Source organism: Geotrypetes seraphini, chromosome 11 (genome assembly GCF_902459505.1).
Source record: "Geotrypetes seraphini chromosome 11, aGeoSer1.1, whole genome shotgun sequence".
NCBI lineage: Eukaryota > Metazoa > Chordata > Amphibia > Gymnophiona > Dermophiidae > Geotrypetes > Geotrypetes seraphini.
The window spans coordinates 13,098,974-13,124,888 of NC_047094.1; the positions used below are offsets into that span (position 1 = coordinate 13,098,974).

General features: G+C 44.8%; 1 protein-coding gene across 2 annotated transcripts in view; it reads right to left on the bottom strand.

Annotated features, from left to right (window-relative positions):
* The window catches only part of SLC29A4 (solute carrier family 29 member 4), a 43,701-nt gene extending 24,823 nt beyond the window's left edge, over nucleotides 1-18,878 (bottom strand). For both annotated transcript variants that reach the window (XM_033914488.1, XM_033914487.1), the window contains exons 1-3: nucleotides 18,634-18,878; nucleotides 7,670-7,842; nucleotides 3,668-3,799 (exon numbers count right to left, since the gene is read on the bottom strand). In XM_033914488.1, coding sequence (XP_033770379.1) covers nucleotides 3,668-3,799; nucleotides 7,670-7,842; nucleotides 18,634-18,677 — 349 coding nt within the window. In that variant the 5' untranslated portion in view covers nucleotides 18,678-18,878. The remainder of the gene's footprint in view (nucleotides 1-3,667; nucleotides 3,800-7,669; nucleotides 7,843-18,633) is intronic.
* Nucleotides 18,879-25,915: the final 7,037 nt, after the last annotated feature.

Genomic DNA, 25,915 nt, shown 5'->3' on the forward strand with positions numbered 1-25,915 from the left:
AGTCCTCAAAAAGGAAGAAATGTCCGGGGAAATCGGGACGTCCAGTAATCGTACCCTAGAGCAGTGGTTCCCAACCCTGTCCTGGAGGAACACCAGGCCAATCGGGTTTTCAGGCTAGCCCTAATGAATATGCATGAAGCAAATTTGCATGCCTATCACTTCCATCATATGCAAATATCTCTCATGCATATTCATTAGGGCTAGCCTGAAAACCCGATTGGAATACGGCTCTCAAGGACTGGAGTTCCCTACTCCTGACCTAGGTGAACAGGAAGACTAAGCCTTTAGAGCAGTGGTTCCCAAACCTGTCCTGGGGGATATCCCTAATGAATATGCATGAGAGAGATTTGCATATAATGGGAGTGACAGGTATGCAAATCTCTCTCATGCCTATTCATTAGGGATATCTTGAAAACCTGACTGGCTGGGGGTCCCCCAGGACAGGTTTGGGAACCACTGCTCTAGGGCAGTGATTCCCAACCCTGTCCTGGAGGAACACCAGGCCAATTGGGTTTTCAGGCTAGCCCTAATGAATATGCATGAAGCAAATTTGCATGCCTATCACTTCCATCATATGCAAATCTCTCTCATGCATATTCATTAGGGCTAGCCTGAAAACCCGATTGGCCTGGTGTTCCTCCAGGACAGGGTTGGGAATCACTGCCCTAGAGTGCCCCACTGCTCTGCTGGGATGTCTGTGTGGCCACTCTGCTAACAATGCTGACCCTTTTTACGTCCCAATGGCTGAATTTTGTGCATTTCTCATTTGGACATTTGTTTTCTGTAAATGTTTCAAAAAGATAGACACACTGAGGACAAACACATCTAGGAAACGGTCATTTTCAAAACAAAATACTAGACGAGGGGTTAGATCAGGGGTGGGCAACTCCGGGCCTCGAGGGCTGGAATCCAGTCGGGTTTTCAGGATTTTCCCCAATGAACATGCATGAGATCTATTTGCATACACGGCTTTCAATGCATATTCATTGGGGAAATCCTGAAAACCCGACTGGATTCCGGCCCTCGAGGACCGAATTTGCCCACCCCTAGATTCACTAAGCAAATCGATTGGTTTGCAACCCCGACCCGATTCACTAACCTTCTGGCCGAACCCGTCTGCATGCAAATGAGGGAAATGGCATGCAAATCTAGGAAGGCAGCGATTCACTAACATTTTTCAGGCACACCGACTGGGCTGGCCGATCCAAAACCAAACGACTCATGAGGACCAGTCGCTCACTCCTTTCTTGCTCTCTTCCACCCTGAAATACCAGCCCTGCAGCCCTGAAAAAAACCCTACTCTCTGCCGCCCTGCCTGCCTCATGTGTTCAAGCAGCAAGCCTGCCTCTCCGTCCGCTTAACCTTTGCATCTGTGGGGAAAAGTACCGCCCCGACTCTCCTGCCCTCTGCCAGCCTTCCCTGCAATGCAGTCCTGCTTGTAAACCCACGGGTTAAAACCGTGGGTTCGCAATGCGGGGAAGGGCAGCAGAGAGCAGGAGAGTCGGAGCGGGTTTCGTGTTCTTTTCCGTAGTCTAACTGCCCCACAGATAAGCTGGACAGTTCCCCTCCCCTCGGCTTTTTAAAAAGAGGCTGCAGCGAGTCCCGTTGGGAGACGAGATCGGGCCTGACTCGGCCCTTTGCCTGCCATTACTTTGCCACCCCTCCCCCTTTGTTTTGACCTCACTGGCGCAGGAGAGCGGTGCATGCGCGGATCGCACTTACAGCCATCAATGATGGCCTGCGCATGCATCGCGATCGGTGTTCAGTGATCCGCGGGATCGCTTGTGGGCGTGTTTCCGATTAGGCCTTTAGTGAATGGGTTGCCCAGAAAGAGTCGGAAACGGATCGGGCAAGTAGAGGGGCTTTAGTGAATCTAGCCCATTGTTCTGGTTTGAAAATGGCCATATTTTCTCCACTGGATTTTTAGATGTTTTTCCCCATAACATCCAAAATCAGATTTAGATATAGAATAGAATTGCTAATCAATACGATGGATGTGCTTGTTTTTGAGTGCAAATGAACTCAAAACGTGGCTCGATAGTCGACAAGCAAACACGCATTTCATCTGCTTGCTGCAGGTTTCCGGGTCTCGCTGCTTGTTGTCAGGTAGAAACCGACGTTTCAGCCCCCATGCCATGGCTTTCTTCAGGATATGCTTTGTAAATAGCGGGAGCGAATACAATTGCAAATAGAAGCGAGGCAATATAAACCATATATAGTTCAGTCTTAAACTCTTTTAATAGGTCATCAGATGTGCTTTCTGTATATGATCATTCTTAATCCACGGAAACGTGTTCACAGCTTAGGCAAAGATCTCATGAACTTTAGTCGTTGCCTAGCGCTCCAATTTTCTACGTTGTTTTTTTCCCCGCGTTTTATATACACGCTTTCATTAGTAATTGTTATCAAAAATTCTCATTTCATAAATGTACTAAAGAGCACTTATCTTGCGCAGTCAGGTCATCCCCTATGAACGCCGTTCGGTCCACTTCTCACTTCAGTGAGGGTGGTGAGAAGTGGACCGAACGGCGTTCATAGGGGACAGCCTTGATAAAGCCACAGGGCGAAGCATGTCGGAGGGAAACAGTCCCCAGCCGACACAGTAAACCTGAACGCTCAAGATAAGTGCTCTTTAGTACATTTATGAAATGAGAATTTTTGATAACAATTAATAATAAAATGTAATATGAAAGCCTATATACGTATAAAATGCAGAAAAAAAAACGTATAAAGAAATCTTATGGTTTATGGCTTGTTTATTTTTAATGCGCCTCTTTCAAGGCGGAGTACAACAGCACTTCACGGACATTTCAGACATTTTACAAAAAAAACCAACAGCAATATACATTATATTCAGCATAAAATCAAAATAAAATACCAGCCTGACAATCATAGCAATACTAATCACTTTTCCTATACCAAAAATCAATCTCAAGCAACCTAATACAACTCAAAATTCACCGACCAACATCTCAAATTGTGGATTTCACACGACAAAACAGTAGTTTTTTTTCAACAGTTTCTTAAAGACATTCAATTTTTTTTATGTTTAATGTAAGACAGGAGTCTATTCCTCTCTTCTGGACCACAACCCTCCTCTCACAGCCTGCAGGCTCAGCTGTTTCTTGATAAATAAAGCGTAGAAAATTAGGTCAATGAGCAGTGCTAGGTAGCGTCTAAAGTAGAGAATTGCGTGGGGACAGAAATTCCACCCGTTCCTACCCGTCCCCACCAGTGTCCCTACCCGTCCCCGCCAGAATCCCCTCCTTCCCTGCCCGTCCCCATGAGAAATCCCCTCCGTCCCCTCGAGGAATCTCCTCTTTCCCTACCCATCCCCATAAGAGTTATCTGTCCCCATAAAAAGCAGCAATTGCTTCTGATAGCTTTGATATTTTTTTTTTTTTTTAAGTCTTAGTTTATTTAAACCAACAATAAAATACAATAGAAACAAAAACCAGTGAATAGAAATAAGAAAAAGAATTAGAACAGACATTAGGTCATGTGACTGTAGGGTCAACCATTTATTGTTAAGAGAAATAAAAGAGTTGGATTTTTTTGGCAATATAAAGCTCGTATCTGTAGAGCAAACAAATCTGGTTCCGCCATCTGGCATAAACACAGACAACAGGGAATCTCTAATTAGGGAGAGAGAAATTCAAAAGCCTACCTGCATATTTGTGATGTAAATAGTCTACGTCTGTGATAAAGCTGTTATACGGAAGGAGGAACCCGACACCAGCAAGCAGCATGGCAAAGTAAATCCCGTGGTACCGATCCCGTGGTTCGGGATCTTCGATAACTATGCTCCAAAGCAAGAAAGAAAACAAGGAAGTGAAACACAGATTGGCAAAACCGTACCAAAGTCTCTGAGCGGCTCTCGCTGGAATAACTTTAAGAAAATGTTGACAACGCAATTATTTGTCAATGCCTTCGAGTGCTAACGCTATTTGCTGTTAATGCTTTCCCATCCTGTAAATGTTTTTAACGGGATTTTGTCTTCCCTTTTTTTATTTATTTATTTATTCAACTTTTCAAATTATAGACAAACAAATCAATACTTAAATACAGATACAGTGTTCCCCTAGTTGTTCGCGGTCAGCGGTTCGCGGCCCCAGTCATTCGCGGTATTTTCTGACCGCGAACCACCGACAAGGAGAGGGCAGCCGGAGTGCCGCGAGTGCAGGAAATCACTGGCGGTACCCTCTGACCGCCTCTTCCTGTGCTAATTCGGGCCTTATCCAATCAGGAGCTGCGTGTCAAAGCAGCTCCTGATTGGATAAGGCCCAACTTAGTGCAGGAAGAGGCGGTCGGAGCGTACCGCCAGTGATTTCCTGCACTTGCGGCGCTCCAGCTGCTCTCCCGCTGCCCTCTTAAGGCTCCCCCATGAAAAACCGTATTCGTGTTTTTTTGAGATTCGCGGGAGTTCCTGGAATAGAACCCCCGTGAATCTCGGGGGAGTACTGTATATGATTTTAAAAAAACCACATAAAATTATATTACCAAGCACTACTTAAATCAGTAGTGATTGGAAATAAATAATTATTAATTATTTAATCCACTACATTAAGGGCTTCTTTTACAAAGCCACGCTAGCGGGGTTAACGCGCGTGACTTTTCATCATGCGCTAACCCCCGCGCTGGCCAAAAACTACCGCCTGCTCAAGAGGAGGCGGTTGCTGCTAGCGCATCCGGCGGTTTAGCGCGCCTTTGTAAAAGGGAGCCCTAAGTAAAGATCCGAGTTTTAGAATTTTACATATCAAGGAAATTTCCCATTCATCTCAAGAACAGTTCAGGAGACATTGATCGAAACCCCCCCCCCCCCCCCCCATAGCCTGGACTTAGACTGCCGGAGGAGCAATCGGACCTTTCACCACTCCACCCCCTTATTTTGAAAGACTCCACCCCCTTCAAAGACTCCACCCCCTTATTTTGAAAGACTCCACCCCCTTCAAAGACTCCACCCCCTTATTTTCAAAAACTCCACTGGCTGCCCGTGGAGTCTAGACGAGTTCTCTTCAAGTTTGCCTGTTTTGGCTACAAAAAATCACTGTAGGGGAATGAACTCAACTAATTCATCGTTGAGTGACTAAAATTCAACTATAAATCATAGAAAAGTCACTCCATAAAGGTCAAACTAAATTCAACCAAATTTAATTTATTTTTATATCTGGTAGAACTCTGCTCGGAGACGTGAAGGCTTTGTGTGCCGCCTCATCACCCAATCATCGCATTGTTCAATGGTAATACACACCACTATTCCTGATAGTTCATTATTTGATATTAGCTACTCAAGCTCCAGGAAACATCTCTTTTGTTTTTTGTTTTTGTAATTCTTTATTTATTGATTTTTAATAATTAACAGTAATTACAAGTCAATAGGCAAACATACAAAGTATATTGAAATTAAATCAAACTCCCAAACAATTTTAAAAAGGTATAAACCTATACAAAGCATTATTAGTCCACTATATCAGAGACAAAGTTAAAGAGAAAAAAAGCTGAAGTAAGGTAATCAGGAAACTAAATATAAGGCAAATTAAGAGGTGATCTGACCGCTCTTGAACAATTGGTTCATAGACAACCCCGCGAAAGACAAAGGCGCGCGCTGACAACTGAGTGCAAGATGGAGGCGCGCGCTGAAGAAAATTACAGTTTTTAGGGGCTCCGATGGGGGGTTTTGTTGGGGAGCCCCCCCCCCAGTTTACTTAATAGAGATCGCGCCGGCGTTGTGGGGGGTTTGGGGGGTTGTAACCCTCCACATTTTACTGTAAACTTAACTTTTTCCCTAAAAACAGGGAAAAAGTGAAGTTTTCAGTAAAATGTGGGGGGTTACAACCCCCAAACCCCCCACAACGCCGGCGCGATCTCTATTAAGTAAACTGGGGGGGGGGCTCCCCAACAAAACCCCCCATCGGAGCCTCTAAAAACTGTAATTTTCTTCGGCGCGCGCCTCCGTCTTGCGCTCAGTTGTCGGCGCGCGCCTTTGTCTTTCGCCGACTTGTCTATGAACCAGCAACGCGGGTAAGAAAGGCAACGGGAACTGTAATTTTGCAAGCGGTGCTGCGTGCCCAAAGCTCCCCTCTGACGCAGCTTCCTGTTTCCACCTGGGCACATGGTGGGGTGGGGCGGGGCAAGGGGCCCAGTGTACTTGTGTGCCTAGGGGCCCTCGACGAATTAATCCTGCCCTGATAACATGCGTACCTAAATTTCACAGCGTGCAACTCCAAAGAGGATGTGGCCATGGGAAGGGCGCAAGCAGGTCAGGGACAATCCCAGAAATGAGGCATGAGTTCATAGAATACCCGGATTTGAATGCCGTTCATTTGGGCGCGCAAAGTGCGCTAAGCTACCATTCTCTACAGGTCATTCTGCATAGAGCGCCCTTCGTAAAATGCTAGCTAAGTGCACGTCAAGTTGGCGTCCGTCTGCGGTCACCATTTAGAGAATCTAACCCAAAGGCCCAGATTCTCTACGCAGCGCCAACATCGGCGGCCGCCAAAGAAGCAGCCACTGATCGCAGGTCCGTCACGTGACGGCGCCGTGCAGCGAATCGTGTCTCCGGAAAAGATAGGCGCCAGAAATGTAGGCCAGGGTTTTCCGGGCCTGCGTTTCCAGCGCCTAGCTTTGCGGCGAATTGCGCCTACGTAGGCACTTTATGGCGTCTAATGCCACTTCCGGTGCTAGGCATGCCCCTTACGGTGTTAAGCGCCGTAAAGCACCTACGCAGGCGTGATTCCGGCACCTATTATTTCAGCACCGGTGGGCACGTTAACTTTGCTGATTTAAGCGGCATTTGTCGATGAACTTAGGGGGGGTCCTTTTATTAAGGCGCGCTAAACGATTTAGCGCGCGCTACATGCTAAGGCGCCCACAGAATATAATGGACGCCTTAGCATTAAGCGTGCGCAAATCTTTAGCGCACGCTAAATCGGTTAGCATGCACTAAATTCGTTAGTGCGCCTTAACAGTAAGGGCGAATACCGGTGCTTAAGTTTAGGCGCTGTCTCACGAATTTCCCCCTAAGTGCTAGATGGCACATAGGTATAACATAGGATGCGCGGCATTTAGCGAGCGATAAACGTTCGTAAAAGAGCCCTGAAGCGCCGTATCATCTTCCACGATTCAGACAGCTTTCCGGCCAGCAAAGGCAGAATTGGCTTTTCAAAAACTGCACAGATAGGGGCAGTAGCGTAGCGAGAGGCGCCTCTCCCCGCCCTCTTCTCTGCCCCCTATCCCTATATGCTCCTTCCCCTCCCCCCACCGCCGCATGCGTGCGCCACTTCCCTTCCCCTGTATCTCTGTAACGTTCCTGGCGTGAGCAGAAGCACCCCCCCCCCCGACCTACTGTCGCCCCCGAGTGGGCTCGTCCTCTGACGTCGCATTCTAGGCACGAGTCCAGGAAGTGGCATCGGAAAAAGAGCCGATGCAGGCGGGGCAGCAGGTTGGGGATCGCTGCTGGTGCCACGAACGTAACAGAGGGGGGAGGGGCAGGAAAGTGGCGGGCATGTGCGCGGCAGTGTGGCCCTAAATATGGATGGCACTGACAAAATTTTTTTGGGGGGGGTTTGCGATTTGTTCATTTTCCCTTTGCTTCTAGTGCTCTTTTCACACTCCACAATGTGTCATGCGACGGGCGCGCTCCCGGCGGAATCATCCGGCCCGCCCTCACCGGGTTCCATAAACGTAAGGATGCCCTTTGCCGGGTTCCCCTTTGCCTGGAGATCCTCCTCCTCCAACTGGTAGCTGTCGAAACTGAAGCTCATCACCACGTTGCCCTCGGGGGTCACCGCTGGACTGACCTCCTTAAAGTGGTCGTCTCGTACCGATCCCATGACCGCTGGCCTAAAGCACAAGAGAGGAAATAAGAATTAGCTCACACGTCAGGTTATCTCATCCTCGAAAGAGTGAAAAGCCAATAGCGCTCACTCCCACGGGGGTTCAAAGATTTCTTCCTACGGTATATTTGCTGTATCACTGCCCAGCCCAGCAACAGGTGTTTTTTTTCTGATTTATCACTAGCTGTAATTCTGTGCCGTGATAACCAGGTAACTCATTTAAGAGAAGCTGTAATAAAAGTTATCTCAGCTGTCGTCCTTCATGAAATTGAGCATCTGTTAGACTAATATTAGTCTAACCTGAAAAGCAGCACATTTATGAAGCTTCAGCTAAGATATTGATCAATGCTTTGGCCACCCTTAGGTAAATGCACATTTGAATTTAGTGAGGTGCAGACGTCGCTCTATTTAATCATATACAGTACAGTAGCCAAAGAAAGTCAGGCCTTATGGTCCTTAAGTTTATCTTAACGCTCAGACTGCATTCTCTGATTAACCAAGCGATGGGGCTGGATGGCGTACATCCGAGGGTGCTGAAGGATCTCAGGGACATTCTGGTAGCTCCGCTGACTGACCTTTCCAATGCTCCTCTAGAGACGGGAGTGGTACCGGGGGGACTGGAGAAGGGCGGATGTGGTCCCCCTCCACAAAAGTGGAAGTGAGGAAGAAGTAGGGAATTACAGGCCGGTAAGTCTGACTTCTGTTCTAAGCAAATGAATAGAAACGCTTTTAAAACAGAGAATGCTGATGCTTTTGGAATCCGATGGATTACAGGACTGGAGGCAACTTGGATTCACTAGAGATAGGTCTTGTGAGATAAGACCTACCTCGTCTAGTGAATCTATGTTCTTTTTAACATTTTTTTATAAGAGACATTGCTGCTGTAAACACATTTTCCAAGCAGCTGAGACGGAGCGGAAAGTGTAGTTACTTACCTGTAACGTAGGTTCTCCGTGGACAGCAGGATAGTCAGCCACATATGGGTGTTGTCCCAACAGCTCCCAATTTGCGGATAAGCTCTCCAATAGCTCAGAGAGATTTTTTTTTCTCTCTCTCTCTCTCTGAGCACGTGCAGTGCCCAGGCCCCACTGGGCATGCCCGAGCCCTACCCATTCCCCCCTGCTTCCCCTTAATCCCCAGGATGTTCCTAGCTGTGGCCGGGTCGGCCGTATGGGGAGGCGGGTGGGTTGTGTGGCTGACTAATGCGTGCCTTTTCTCCCCCCCACCAACTACTAATTCATGTAAATCTTGTAATTTGGTTTTAATGTCAAATTTTACCATAAACCACACCAGAAAATACATAAAGCACACTTATGATCTACACACTCAAGTAGCATGCTTTTGTCCAACCCCTCCCCCAAAAAGTGTCCCAGTGGATTTTTTTCCCTGCCTCTGCCCCATTCCTGCTAACTCCGTCCTCATCTGCACAAGCCTCAAACACTTTAAAATCCTAAGTAGCAACATTCTAGAGCTCAGATTGTGATGTCATAATGCCTCATTCCACCAACGCCCAATCTCCGTCCTCATCTGCACAAGCCTCAAACACTTTAAAACCCTAAGTATCAACATTCTAGAGCTGAGATTGTGATGTCATAATGCCTCATTCCACCAATGCCTAAGCTCCGTCCTCATCTGCACAAGCCTCAAACACTTTAAAATCCTAAGTAGCAACATTCTAGAGCAGTGTTTTTCAACCTTTTTACACTATGGACCGGTAGAAATAAAAAAATTATTCTGTGGACCGGAGAACTTGTCCTAGGAGAACTATACATTTTTGCTGAGAGCTTATTGTTCACCTAATGGAGCATATAACGGACCAATGCAGCAAATGTCTTCAGGAGCATATGTTTTGGGCTTGTCCCTACATTTCTCAGTCTTGGATGCAGCTAGTGGCCTATGTGGCGAACCTATGGGACTGGACTTGGCGGTTACATCCTAGTTTTCTCTTCACTATGTCCGCTCGCCTGCATCCCATTAAACCGGGATGTAAGGCATTTCTTCGAAAAGCTCTTCTGTTTGGAAGGAAGAGTATTTTGGCCTGTTGGCTGTCTCCTCGCCCACCAAGCCTATCTCAGTGGAGAGCACTCATGATACAACAAGTCTTATTGGAACGCCAAGATATCTCGGTCTTAGACTCAAGTGCTGGTCAGCTTTTTGCTCAGTGTTGGACTCCTTTTAGTAACACCCTGACATCCTATGTTAGAGGACGAATTTGGTATTGACTTGAACGGATTCTTCCTGGTTTCCTGTACTGCTCCTTGGTTTTTCACGTTGTTCAGCTCATAGATGTTCCCAGGGAGGTGGCGTGGGTTGGGGGATGTTGTGTTTTTGGAATGTTTTCCGATGCTATTGTGCGTGTTCTGTTATCTTTTCTTGAAAACTAATAAAAATGATTTAAACATAAGCGATATTGTTGTCAGGTAAGATTTGCCTCTTTGCGGAGGATACCAAAATCTGCAAGAGAGAACATGCCCCGGAAACTTGAAGAATGGTCTGAAATTTGGCAGCTAAAATCTAATGGTAAGAAACGCAAGGTCATGCATTTGGGCTGCGAAACTAGAAGGAACAGTACAGTTTAGGCCGGGGGTAAAGAACTTATGTGCACGATACTATAGCTAAATGTTGCTGGGTTTCATGTTAGGAGTTGCTGCCCAGGAAAAGGATCTAAGTGTCATTATTGAGGATACGTTGGAACCCTCAGCTCAATGTGATGCAGCTAAGAAGGCAAATAGAATGTTAGGAATTATCAGGAAAGGAATGGAAGACAAAGATGAAAATGTTCTAAGGCCCTTGAGTACTGTGTGCCGTTCTGGTTGCTGTATCTCAAAAAAGATATAGTGGAATTAGAAAAGATACAGAGAAGGGCGACAAAAATGATAAAAGGGATGGGACGACTTTTCTACGAGGAGAGGCTAAAGCGGCTAGGGCTCTTCAGTTTGGAGAAGAGACGACTCAGGGGTGATATGATAAGAGATCTATAAAATACTGAGCTGAATGGAATGGGTAGATGTGAATCGCTTGTTCACTCTTTCTAAAAAATACTAGGATTAGGGGCATGAGATGAAGCTACTAGGTAGTAGATTTAAAACAAACCGGATAGGGGTTCAAATGATTGCATATAATTGGAAAAATCACGATAGGATTAATTTCAATTTTTGGTGGGCAACTGTGTGTACAACATATAAATATGAAAAGATTATGGCAGAACGTTTAGTCCTTTAATGAGGTTTGGGGGTCCATTAACTAATTTTATTACGTTATAATTAATTTATGATTCCCTTTTGTTTTCGTTAGATTCCTTTACACATCCAGGGAGGGTGGGGGGGGGGTAGAATATTTATTTGGAAGAGTAAAATTAACTTTTTTATTATATTGATAGCATAAGATATAATATTATTGTTTGTAACTAGGATAAGAAGGGGAGGAAAAATTGTTCAATATAATAATTGTGATGATAAGAATGTATTTTCATATAGTTTTTCTGATTCTTCAATTGTATACATTATAAAAGTTTGAAATATCAATAAAGATTTCCAAAAATTACAAAACAACAAACCGGAGAAAATATTCCTTCACACAATGTGTAATTAAACTCTGGAATTTATTGCCGGAGAATGTGGTGAAATCAGTTAGCTTAGCGGGGTTTAAAAATGGTTGGGATGATTTCCTAAGAGAAGTCCATAGGCCATTGTTGAGATGACTTTGGGAAATCCGATGCTTAATCCTAGGATAAGCAGCATAAAATCTGGTTTACTACTAGGTACTTGGGAGCTGGGTTTGCCACTGATGGAAACAAGATAGTGGGGTTGGATGGATCTCCGGTCTGTCCCAGTATGGCAATTCAGATGTTCTTAATGTAATACCCCACCAAGGCTTTGTATCTTTTTCCAGTCTCTGCTATGTTCCAGCATACAGGACAACGGTTGTTGAGGTGGGGAGGAAGAGATATTCAAAATATTGATCTGATGGCGAACAGTTTGGAACTGACTGCACCTTTGGAAACCTCAACAGAGACTATTACTGGAGCGACACTTGTGGCATTACAATGAATTACAATGGAACTCAGGAACTGGGCTCTATTTTCCATCATAAGGATTATTCTATAATGATCAAGTTAGGGGTGAAGAGAAAAGCTTCTTATGTTCATGTAAAATGTGCACTCAATTTACGCATACCTTTCTTTATGAAACACCCCGCCCCCTTTTTTTTTTTCTTTTACAAAACCGTAGCGCGGTTTTTTAGCGCCGGCCATGGCGGTAACAGCTCCAGGGCTCAAATCGGAGCTGCTACCGCCATAGCCGGCGCTAAAAATCGTGCTACGGTTTTGTGAAAGGGGGGTAAGTTTCCTGTTAAACGTATTTCCTCATTTGCGTTCAAATTTCTTTGTTCGTTTTGTGTAGCAAGTAAAACAGCTACAAAATAAAAATAAAAAAAACCAACCCGTATTGCACTGAAAGCTCTTTTCCATAGCCCTTTAATTTGACCCAACACTTTGGTCTAAAGTAAACTCATCCATCTGGAGGCATTGAAACAAATCTTAGTGAAACCTGGAAAATGTAATAGGTTAAATCAACAAATGAAAGAAAAGCAAATCACCTGAACCAGATGGTATACACTCCATACTTCTTAGAGAAATCAAAAATGGCATTACAGATCTCCCGGACTTTTTGTAAGATTCTATATGTTTTTTGTAAGTTTCTATATGTTTTTTGTAAGTTTCTATATGTGTTTTGTAAGATTCTATATGTTTTTTGTAAGATTCTATATGCTCTTTGTAAGATTCTATACGCTGTATCCCAGACCTTTTGTAAGATTCTATATGTTTTTTGTAAGATTCTATATGTTTTTTGTAAGATTCTATATGTTTTTTGTAAGATTCTATATGCTCTTTGTAAGATTCTATACGCTGTATCCCAGACCTTTTGTAAGATTCTATATGTTTTTTGTAAGATTCTATATGTTTTTTGTAAGATTCTATATACTGTGTCCCAGACTTCAACATATTGTAACTCGCTGACTGTCCAGCTCTCTTCAGTGTGAACCGCCTAGAAGTCTCACGACTATGGCGGTATAGAAGAATAAAGTAATTAGTAGTAGTATTAGCAATCTGTAACCTATCATACAGTACCTGAAAATTGGAGAGTAGCCAATGCAATACCAATTTTTAAAGAGTGCTCCAGGGTAACCAGCACCAGGCAAAATAGTTCAAACTATTATATAGAGCAAAATTACTGAAAACATAGATAAACATGGTTTAATGGGACAAAGTCAACATGGATTTAGCCAAGAGATATTTTACCTCACCAATCTGCTACATTTCTTTGAAAGTGTGAATGAACATGTGGACAAAGGTAAGCCAAGCATATCTCAGTTTTCAGAAAGCATTTGATGAAATACCTCACCAAAGATTCCTGAGGAAATTAAAACAAAAAAAAAACAACAACCCATGGGAGAGGAGGCAATGTCCTATAGTGGATTTGGAAGTGGTTAGAAGATGGAAAACAGGCCTAGTTTCTCAATGGAAGAAGGTACCCCATGGATCAAAGAACAGTAGGATATGTATTGTTATTTTTGAGTTCTTTAAGTATATATACAAGGAAGTACTAAAACATTCTCAACCAGCCAACGTTCTAAATTCTAAGCATTATTTTGCCACTGTGGCTGAAAAGAGTGCTATCTTGTTTCGTTAAGTGCCAATTTGCAGAAACAAAATTCTATGCTTTGTGGTTTCAAATCATTGATTGAACCATTTCCACCTCATTCTCTTCTTGGTTGAGCTGAGAACTTTTCAGCACCCCCTCGTAGTGTGAAGACTTATTTGAGATTATGATGTCATAATGCCTCATTCCACCAATAAGAGCCAACCTCGTCAGTGATGTCACAATGGCTTGACTGTCCTGTACTTGGCTCACTGTTATTACATACAAGGGGGGTGCTGAAAAGTTTTCAACCCAACCAACCAGCTTCCTCAATTCTGAGCGTTCTTTTGCCACTGGAGCTGAAAAGAGTGTTATCTTGCTTCGTTATGTGGTAATTTGCAGAAGCGAAATTCTATGTTTTTGACATTGTTTCAGATCATTAATTGAGTCATATCTAGGTCATTTTCTTCTTGGTCGGGCTGAGAACTTTCCAGCAGCCCTTCGTACCATGGGAACAAGGGGTATTGCCATCAGATTTGCAGATGACACCAAAATAGTCAAAGATTTTAATCATATGTCGATTGTGAGAATTACAGGAGGACTTTGTGAGGCTAGGAGACAAGCAATGACGTAGCGAGAGTGAGAGGCATCCGGGGTGGAGGTGCCCCTCCCCCACCCTCATCTCTTCTCCCCCCCCACTCCTTCCCCATGCGCCCCCTTTCCTTCCCCCATACCTCTAGTTGAAGTTGTTGTCCGCGGCGGTCAACAATGTGCTTCTCGCGGCCCCGTCAACTCTCCCTCTAGCATCACCTCCTATGTGTGGCACCCAGAATTGACGTCAGCGGGAGAGCCGGCGGGGTCACGAAGAGCATGTCGTTGACTGCCATGAAGAGGCAGGGAAGGGAAGGGGGAGCACACGTGTAGAGGGGAGGAATGGGAAGACGCGGAGGCGGAGAGCAGGAGGGCTGCCAGTGCCCTCATAAGAACATAAGAACATAAGAAATGCCTCTGCTGGGTCAGACCCGAGGTCCATCGTGCCCAGCAGTCTGCTCACGCGGTGGCCCAGCAGGTCCAGGACCTGTGCAGTAATCTTCTATCTATACCCCTCTATCTTCTTTTCCAGTAGGAATTTGTCTAATCCTTTCTTGAAGCCCAGTACCGTACTCTGCCCAATCACGTCCTCTGGAAGCGCATTCCAGGTGTCCACCACACGTTGGGTAAAAAAGAACTTCCTAGTATTTGTTTTGAATCTGTCTCCTATCAACTTTTCCGAGTGCCCTCTTGTTCTTTTATTATTCGAGAGTTTGAAGAATCTGTCCCTCTCCACTCTCTCTATGCCCTTCATGATCTTATAAGTCTCTATCATATCCCCTCTAAGTCTTCTCTTCTCCAGGGAAAATAGACCCAGCTTCTCCAATCTCTCAGCATATGACAGGTTTTCCATACCTTTTATCAGACGCGTCGCTCTCCTCTGAACCCTCACCAACATAGCACTTGCCCCTTCCCCCCTCTTACTACCCCACTGGAGACAATGCAAGCAAATGCAGATGAAATTCAATGCAGACAAATGCAAAGTGATGCACATAGGGAAGAATACTCTTGATACAAGGTTTCACATTAGGTGTTATTTCCCAGGAAAATGGTCTAAGCCAGAGGTCTTCAGCCGCTGGTCCATGGTGCGATCAACGCGGCGTCTTCGGGCTGGCTCCCTGAGTGCTGCAGTGCACAAAGGCTCCTTCGCGCGTCCTGTGCCTGAACCAGAAGCCTTCTCTCTGACGTCACGACGTCAGAGGGAAGGCTTGCAGATGAGGCGCGGGATGCGCGCTGCCCACAGCTTTGTGCACTGCAGCACTCAGGGAGCCGGCCAGGACACCGCGTTGATCGCACCATGGACCGGCCCGAAGATAATACCGGGGGGACAGGCCAGAAGGCAAGGCACATGGAGGGAGAGAGACAACAACGGTAGGGGAAATGCTTTTATCTTTTTTTTTATTTAGTGATTGATTTGTCTGCTCAGGAAGAAATGCATTTGTTTCTTTTCCTCTGGGGTTGTACTGCATCCAGAGTCTTTCATCTTAGGGTTTGGTTGTAAATATTAGTACTTTTAGTTTTTGATCCTGCATTTGCATGGGGTTATTTGTTTTCTGGTAGGAATGAATGTTGAAAAGCATACAGTGTGCTTTGTGTATTTTAATTCTGTGGTTAACCATTATGTGTTGTTAATACAATTATATTGTGTGTATATATGAAAAATGAATAGAAAACTTGGTGTTACAATTAGTACTATTATGGGGGCGGGGTCTGGGGTGGAGATGGGCAAGATTGAGCCCAGTGTTCTTCAACTGCCGGTGCTGGTCCACAAAATAATTATTATATTTCCGCCGGTCCTTAGGTGTCAAAAGGTTGAATTCAGAACACTGGTCTAAGTATCATCATGGACAATGCATTGAAACTAGAGAATGGCACGGGGACAAATTTGTCCCCGTCCCCACAGGAACTCAATTTCCCCGTCTCATCCCTGTGAATTTTGGCCCCATTCCTATTAACTCTGCCTTAACCGCACACGCCTCAAACACTTATGATTTTCAAGTGTCTGAGGCTTGTGCAGATGAGGACAGAGCTTAGGCATTGGTGGAATGAGGCATTATGACATCACAATCTGAGCTCTAGAATGTTGCTACTTAGGATTTGAAAGAGTTTGAGGCTTGTGCAGATGAGGACGGAGCTTAGGCATTGGTGGAATGAGGCATTATGACATCACAATCTGAGCTCTAGAATGTTGCTACTTAGGATTTGAAAGAGTTTGAGGCTTGTGCAGATGAGGACGGAACTTAGGCATTGGTGGAATGAGGCATTATGACATCACAATCTGAGCTCTAGAATGTTGCTACTTAGGATTTTAAAGTGTTTGAGGCTTGTGCAGGTGAGGACGGAGCTTAGGCATTGGTGGAATGAGGCATTATGACATCACAATCTGAGCTCTAGAATGTTGCTACTTAGGATTTTAAAGTGTTTGAGACTTGTGCAGATGAGGACGGAGCTTAGGCATTGGTGGAATGAGGCATTATGACATCACAATCTGAGCTATAGAATGTTGCTACTTAGGATTTTAAAGTGTTTGAGACTTGTGCAGATGAGGACGGAGCTTAGGCATTGGTGGAATGAGGCATTATGACATCACAATCTGAGCTATAGAATGTTGCTACTTAGGATGTGAAAGTGTTTGAGGCTTGTGCAGTTGAGGACGGAGCTTAGGCATTGGTTGAATAAGGCATTATGACATCACAATCTGAGCTCTAGAACAGTGTTCTTCAACCACCGGTCCATGGACCAGTGCCGGTCCACAGAAATTTCCTGCCGGTCCACATGGCCAACAGTATTCTTCAACCGCCGGTCCACGGTGCGATCGATGCGGCGTTATCTTCGAGCCAGCTCCCTCTTCCTAACTGATTCAGTGCATAAAGCCACGGGCAGCGGCTCCTACGGGCTTCCTGCGCCTGAACCGGAAGCCTTCTCTCTGACGTTGCAACATCAAAGGGAAGGCTTCCAGATGAGGCACGGGACATGCAAGGTGCAATTAGTACTATTATGGGGGCGGGATCTGGTGTGGAGATGGGCGGAGTCTGGCCCACGACTTAGTCCAGTGTTCTTCAACCACCAGTCCACGGACCGATGCCGGTCCACAGAATAATTTTTTTTATTTCTACCGGTCCATAGTGTAAAAAGGTTGAAAAACACTGCTCTAGAATGTTGCTACTTAGGATTTTAAAGTGTTTGAGGCTTGTGCAGATGAGGGCGGAGCTTAGGCATTGGTGGAATGAGGCATTATGACATCACAATCTGAGCTTTAGAATGTTGCTACTTAGGATTTGAAAGTGTTTGAGGCTTGTGCAGATGAGGACGGAGCTTAGGCATTGGTGGAATGAGGCATTATTGGGCGTTGGTGGAATGAGGCATTATGACATCACAATCTGAGCTCTAGAATGTTGCTACTTAGGATTTTAAAGTGTTTGAGGCTTGTGCAGATGAGGACGGAGCTAGCAGGAATGGGGCAGAGGCAGGAAAAAAAATCCACTGGGACACTTTTTTGGGGAGGGGGGTGGACAAAAGCATGCTACTTGAGTGTGTAGATCATAAGTGTGCTTTATGTATTTTCTGGTGTGGTTTATGGTAAAATTTGACATTAAAACCAAATTACAAGATTTACATGAATTAGTAGTTGGTGGGGGGGAGAAAAGGCACGCATTATGCGCGCTTGTTGAAAGCCGACATTGCATCTCTCAGCATATGCGCACATTTACGCCCCTTTCATGATGTATTCTGCGCATGTGCCGATCGCTCTCACCAGCGACTCATCTCATGTAAATCTAGCGAGCCTCCGCTACTCTCCGCCAACTTCATTTGCATGCACGGTTTTTCGAGAACGCCTCACCCTTTTTGAAATTGTCACAATAACGGCAGCGACGGCGGCTCATCGGTTTTTTCCTGCAAAGTTTTGAGACTCTTCCCCCTGCAAATATATTTTGTCAAGGTTCTTGTGTAATGAGGACTGATTGCTGAAGAAAGGTTTTTTCAGGGTGCTGGGTTTATGCTCACATTGCACCACAAGGGGGAGCCCTGCAGAGTAGAACTTAAAAGGAAGAAAAACATCTTCCTAATATCTCATGATCCCCATCAGAAAAGCAGCTAAAATAACAAAAACAAAAAAAAAAGGAAAAAAAGATCCAGCATGATGGAATCGGAAAACTTTACAGGATAAATGAGACACAAAGCAAACTTATTCGTATCATTGCCTGTTATTTTGAGGATTATTTCTGCTTTTTTTTTTGTTTTGGGTATTTAAATCTTTTTTCTATAAATCATTTATTTCCTTTTTAAAACATCCCCCTTTCTCCCTCTTTAATAAAAATCTTTTTTTTTCTTGGGGTTTAGTGAGGTTCCACCAGCCGGCTTCAGCAGCTAATTAGCTCTCCTTGATTGAGCTTCTCTGGTCCCTTCCATTCCCTCCATTCTTTCTTGTTTCCTTTTTTTTTCCTTTCCCCTTGCTTCTCTTTTCTCTGAATCTACAGCCCTGTGAGGAGCAGACAAAGAAAGCATCCATCTTCCCCTCCCCCAGTTCCAGCACCAACAGGTCCCCCCCCCCCCTCACACACACTTACATTCTCACTGGGCTGCAGCGACCGGCCCTTGCCAGGGTTCGCATGGGCGGCAGCACCACCGATCTGCGGCTTCAGTGCCAGGGATCCTTTAGCCACGGAGTCTGAGCCATTTCTGCTTCTCCCATCTCACGTCCTTCTGCTCCATCCAACCATTCGGGCTGCCCTGCCAGCTCCAGCTCTGGTGCCTGCAGTGTGCCTATCCTGGAGCAGGCAGAGGAGAGATTGGTGACAAGAGAGTGTGTGTGTGTGTGTGTGTGCGTGTGACCATGCATACAAAGCCACACTACTCAAAGACAGCCCTCCAGCTCTCCTTATCTCCTCCTTCCCTCCTGATTCCACCTCCCCTTGATTTTAAACCTGGTGAAATACCGAGCTCACTCTAGATTCTGGGTTTAGTTTAGTTTATTATCACTTCTCGTCCGCCTTTATCCAAAACGGATTACAAAAATATGCATGCACAATAAAACAATTAAAAATACATCTTACCAAATGCTACACTTCATGGTCCAGAGCACATACCTTCCTATCCACTATTTAAGTTATTACATAGCACTATGCCATATTTCATAATGCAAAACAAGTGTTCATCTGTTGCGTCAAGATCTGGAAGACCATTTGAAGCCAGAGTGTTTTTTAAATTTGGGTGTATTTGTTACAAGGCACTCTTTGGTTTACCGCCTTCTTATCTGGTATCTTACCTGAAATGATTCAAGTCAAAAACTGCACCAGAAATTCCGGTATGTACATCTTCCCTGCCCTAAAGGCCTTTCGCTATAAAACATTAGAATATCAAGCAGGGAAGATGAACTCCTGGATGTGCCCTCTGATTGCCCAAGCTTATTCTTATCTTACATTATTGAAAAGCAAGAATGTTAACTTTCTCAACAGCGTATTTACGATGGTGTATTTTTTATTTTAGGAATTTGTATTTTATTGAACTATGTTAACTGATGTATTTAAAGTAGTAATGTTTTTTGAAACTGTATTTTTTTCACTGAAATGCCTCAGTCTCTCTTGTTGTGAACCGCCTAGAACAGTGGTCTCCAACTCAAACCCTTTTGGATTTGTAGGTACTTGGAGGGCCGCAGAAAAAATAGTTAATGTCTTAATAAAGAAATGACAATTTTGCATGCGGTAAAACTCTTTATAGTTTATAAGTCTTTCCTTTTGGCTAAATCTTAATAATAATATTTTAATTTACAGCTAAAGAGACATATGATCAAGAAACTGTTTTATTTTAATTTGTGATGATAAACATACTGAGGGCCTCAAAATAGTACCTGGCGGGCCACATGTGGCCTCCAGGCCGCGAGTTTGAGACCACTGGCCTAGAACTACTGGTGGGGCGGTATACAAGAAAATAAATTATTATTATCCTCTATAATAAAACCCTAAGAGCGCATGCGCACATACAATACCGTGATCCTTGATTCCGTATTGGGTGACTCCGTGGCCGTGTTTGATTTGCATCGCGGGCGGCGTCTGGTGGGTGGCGGCTTGCAGTGCGGGCGGTGGTTTGAGTGGCGCCGAGAGCAACGGCAGGAGGGTGTCCTCCGGCGTGGACGAAGCAGACAGGGGTGCTGCGAGGCGTCCGGCTGCTACTGCTGCACAGGGAAGTGGAGGGGGAGAGGGAAAGGGGGATGCTTTGGGGAGAGGGGTATGCTGGGGGGGCAGGCAGCAATCTTGGTTTGCTCGGGGGAGGGGAGACAGAAGGGGGCCACGGAGAAACAGGCAGGCATGGCGCAACAGAGAGAGATAGGCAGGCAGGGGGCCAGGGAGAGAGACAGATAGAAAGAAAGACAGACAAACAAGGGGCTAGGAAGAGACACAGACAGAAAGAATGGCAAACAGACAGGGGGCAAGAGAGACAGACAGACAGACAGCAGCCAAAGAGAGAGAGACAAAGAAAAAAAGACAGACAGACAGACAGTGGCCAAGTAGAGAGAGAGAAATAAAGAAAGACAGACAGACAAGGGGCAAGGGAGAGACACAGACAGAAAGAATGCCAGAGAGACAGACAGAAAGACAGATGGCAACAAAGGAAAAAAGACAGCGGCCAAGGAGAGAGAGAGACAGAAAGAAAGAAAGACAGACAGACAGACAGAGGCCAAGGAGAGAGAGAGAGACAGAAAGAAAGACAGACAGACACATCTATTCTAGCACCCGTTAATGGAACGGGCTTAAAGACTAGTTATTATTATATTACCCTCACCTTTGCTCCTGGTACAATCCACTTAGACCCCGGTTTATTGCTGATGATCTCCGACTGTCCCAGCTAATGTTGTTCTGTGCTTATCCCAAGGTGTCATTATTTTTTTGCATCTAGCAGGTCTCTGGAGAAGTCATTGCATACATCAACTACGCTTTCCGTGAAGAAATGCTTTTTAATGCTACTCTTGAAACAACCTAGAAGTTTGTCTTGATATGATGTCTGTCTTGTTTTAGTTATTGTAATTACATGTTAATTGTGATTTTAGCTTTGTAAATTGCTACGGCATTGAATTGAAAGGTATATCAAACTACTGTAAATTTCCTCTCCTCTGAAAAAGATTTACCTCTGATCTATCTTTCATGTTATATTGTTGTTCTATATTATAATGTTCTACATCTTATGTTTGTTTATGTATTATGCTGCTACCCGCTGGTGATAGAAGAAATTGCAATCCTAACTGAAAATGTATCCTCTATTGTGATTGGACAAACAGCAATGTATGCTGGGAGATTTTTTTAAAAAAAAATTTTTTTAAACTTTTGCCCTGAGGTCCGTGTCACTTTTAGTCTCAGCATAGGGAGGGAGAAGCATTAGGATCCGTCATAGCTAAAGTGTCATAGAGGTCTGTCAGAGCCATAACCTATGCTGAGATTAAAAGTGGCACGGACCTCAGTTAAGAAGATCCATGAGGTCTGCAGTGCTGCAAACCTTTGCCCACCCTCGCTAAGCCACTGAAGCTAAAGGCCCACTTTTTCGATGCTGCCTTCAGCTCCTAACTCCCACGCACCGTAAAATTACCTATGTCCATCCTTTCATGCTTTCTGCAAGAAACTCCCCAACTCTAAATGTCCTGTCTATCCAAATTAGGTTGTAAGCTCTTCAGAGCAGGGACCGTCTATTGCATGTTAAATTTACAAGGCTACGTAAGCGTTTCAGCGCTATAGAAATGACAAATAGTAGTAGCAGCTCGAAACTGTCATTCCATGAATCTTTTCTGCACTTTCACTGACCACCCTTACTGCTGCTTTCACCTTATTTCCTATCTCCCATATTCTAATTCCCACGTAACCTAATTGTTTAATTGTATTCTAAGGCTCCTTGAAATCATGTTCTTGGCCAGATCCGTGTAAATAAATTAATAAATTGCCCTCCTCAATTCTTGCTGAGGTTCCTTCGTGCGGTGACCCCATTGTATAAAGAAATCCATACCAAATCCTAGCTAGGCAGCGGTCCAAAAGATTTATTGTAGGAAAGAAAAGTTAGACTACATACTGGCTGCATGTTGCCCAAGATAAAAAGGAGCCCACCCTTATCTTACGCACTAGGGTTAAAGATGGTGGTAGCAACAGTGCAGAACCTTCCGGAGAAAATAGCATGCCTGGTGAACCTCTACAGCAGAAAGCAACAAACCAAAAGAATCCCTGTACCTGGGAATAACCAAAACCAGGTGCGGAGCATTGCAGGTGGTACAGAATGCCGCGGCTAGGTTGATAACAGGGACATCAAGATAGGAGCACTTTACACCATATTTTCGACAACTGCATTGGCTGCCAGTTGTACTTAGAATCCAATACAAAGCAATTATGATTTCTCACCAGTTTTTATATGGCACAATGCCAGAATTCTAGGTCTGGCAACAAGATTGTTGCGTTCGGAAAATTCTGCATTGTCGAAAACAAATGTCAGTCCAAAAAACCAATGCAATGACCTTTTCATGTGCAGGAGCAAAATTGTGGAATACCCTTGTTGGCCAAATTCGGAAATGCAGTGATAGGAGTTCATTCAGAAAACACAGGGGGATTGTGAAGATCTGCAACGGGAAATAATCGGGCTCGAGGAATGGGCATCAATATGGCAGATGTTCAACGTGGATAAGTGTAAAGTGATGCATGTCGGTAACAAAAATCTCATGCATGAATACAGGATGTCCAGGGTGGTACTTGGAGAGACCTCCCAGGAAAGAGACTTGAGAGTTATAATCGACAGGTCGATGAAGCCATCCATGCAATGTGCAGCGGTGGCGAAAAGAGCAAACAGAATGCTAGGAATGATAAAGAAGGGGATCACTAACAGATCGGAGAAGGTTATCATGCCGCTGTACCGGGCCATGGTACACCCTCACCTGGAGTACTGCGTCCACCACTGGTCGCCGTACATGAAGAAGGACACGGTACTACTCGAAAGGGTCTAGAGAAGAGCGACTAAGATGGTTAAGGGGCTGGAGGAGTTGCCGAACAGTGAGAGATTAGAGAAACTGGGCCTTTTCTCCCTCAAACAGAGGAGATTGAGAGGGGACATGATCGAAACATTCAAGGTACTGAAGGGAATAGACTTGGTAGATAAAGACAGGTTGTTCACCCTCTCCAAGGTAGGGAGAACGAGAGGGCACTCTCTAAAGTTAAAAGGGGATAGATTCCGTACGAACGTAAGGAAGTTCTTATTCACCTAGAGAGTGGTGGAGAGCTGGAACGCTCTTCCGGAGTCTGTTATAGGGGAAAACACCCTCCAGGGATTCAAGTCAAAGTTGGACAAGTTCCTGCTAAACTGGAACATACGCAGGTGAGGCTGGACTCATTTAGAGTACTGGTCTTTGATCAGAGGGCCACCGCTTGAGCGGACCACTAGGCACGATGGACCACTGGTCTGACCCAGCAGCGGCAATTCTTATGTTCTTATGTTAAAAACACAACTATTTTGTTGATGCATTTCTTTGAATATTGATTTTTATCGTTGTAAGAATTTCTTCTGTCTGTTTCTACTTCTCCTGGTTTGTTTTAACATTTTATATAGGTAACCATTTTGATATAAAACGGTATAGAAAATTTTAAAATAAATAATAAGCTTCCACAGCAAAGGTTTTGCAAAGCAGAAAAGATCCAAACACACAAAAAAAACCAAAAACCAGATTGTGGAGACGATGATCTTGATACCAAGCATGACTCCAAGTTCTGCATAAGACTGATCTGTCATCTCAAATAATACACAGAAAAAGACTGTGGCGGGGACCTGACACGGTCCGTGTTTCGGTCGAACAGCCTAAATGACTGTATTTGAATCTCAAGGCCAAGTGATTTTAGATTACCGTATTTGCCGGCGTATAAGACGACTTTTCAGTACCTTAAAATCCTCCCCAAAGTCGGGGGTCGTCTTATACGCCGGGTACTGTTTACATGCCCTTACTTTACATGCCCTAACATCTCCTTCCTTACCTCCTTACGGTGCTTACGGTACTAGTAAACCTGCCGGGACATCAGCGGGGCCATGGCGGGACATCAGTGTGACAAGGGTGCCAGCTCCTTCATCCTGCGCAGCGGGAAGCAGCGGCGCTCTGGCCCCACCCCTTTTCTCTTTACTACGTCTCTCGCACATGCGGCCGTGTGTGGAGTCTAGCCCTTAAGGAAGTTGCGAGGGCGAACAGGAGGCTTTTGAAGGCTTTTAAAGGGAAACTGTCATGCCAGCAAACTTGCTAGGGACTTGCCCGGCACTTGCTCTCTCCCTCTATGTGTTATCTTCCTTCTATCATTGACAGTTTCAGTTTGGTTAACAGTTTAGAAAACAAATAGCATGGCAGCTCCCATGGGTTTATTGTTCTATTCAGCTTTAGTGAATTAATTAAAATTGTTGAAATAAATTCTGATGTTCTTTTAAGTTTTATTTGTTGTGCAGAAGGTGTGCGGAAGAAGGGGTAGTCTTATACGGCGAGTATATAACAAACTCTATATTTTAACTGTAAAAGTTGGGGGGTCGTCTTATACGCCCAGTCGTCTTATACGCCGGCAAATACGGTAATATGTATTCAAATACAGTCATTTAGGGAGCATCTCCAATGCTGTGGAATTAATTTCATGAGAACCGAGGGAGACAAATGATTATTTACAATTCTAACAGGTATTTAAAGCAGGGCTGTCCCAAGCTGGAAACATGCCCCATGCAACACGTCCCCTAGAGCAGTGGTCCCAACCCAGCCAGTCGGGTTTTGGGGATAGCCCTAAGGAATATGCATGAGAGAGATTTGCATATAATGGAGGTGACAGGCATGCAAATCTGCATATTCATTAAGGCTGTCCTGAAAACCTGACTGGCTGGTGGTCCTCCAGGACAGGGTTGGGAACCACTGCCCTAGAGCTCCTATCCCACCCACTGAGTCACAGCCAAGCAGGGAGGCAATGGACAGGACACAGTTTTGGAGCCCCCCCCCCACTAGAGAATGACACGGGGATAAATCTTTCCCTGTCCCCACGGGAACTCATTTTCCTGTCCTCTCCTGGCGAGTTCTTTTCCTGTCCCTTCCCCATTCCTGCAAGCTCTGTCCTCAAACATTTTAAAATCATGTGTTTGAGGCTTGTGTGGTTAAGGCAGAGCATACAGGAATGGGGCAGAGAAAGTGACAGCGAAAAAAACTCACGTGGATGGGACAGGGAGTACAGGGGAAAATGTGTCCCCTACTGCACCACTCTAGAAATCAAAATGTAGCAAAAGTGAGCCGAGTATAGGACAATCCAGCCATTGTGACATCACTGATGAGGTTGGCTCTTATTGGTGGAATGGTGCATTATGATGTCACAATGCCAGCTCTGGTTATCATTATTAGTGTATTCAATTTTCAATACTGCTCTTCCTAATGACATGGGGACAAATTTTTCCAGCTCAATTTGCTGTCCCCTCCCTGCGAGTTCTTTTCCTGTCCCTGCCCCATTCCTGCAAGCTCTGTCCTCAAACATTTTAAAATCATGTGTTTGAGGCTTGTGTGGTTAAGGCAGAGCATACAGGAATGGGGCAGAGAAAGTGACAGCGAAAAAAACTCACGTGGATGGGACAGGGAGTACAGGGGAAAATGTGTCCCCTACTGCACCACTCTAGAAATCAAAATGTAGCAAAAGTGAGCCGAGTATAGGACAATCCAGCCATTGTGACATCACTGATGAGGTTGGCTCTTATTGGTGGAATGGTGCATTATGATGTCACAATGCCAGCTCTGGTTATCATTATTAGTGTATTCAATTTTCAATACTGCTCTTCCTAATGACATGGGGACAAATTTTTCCCAGCTCAATTTCCTGTCCCCTCCCT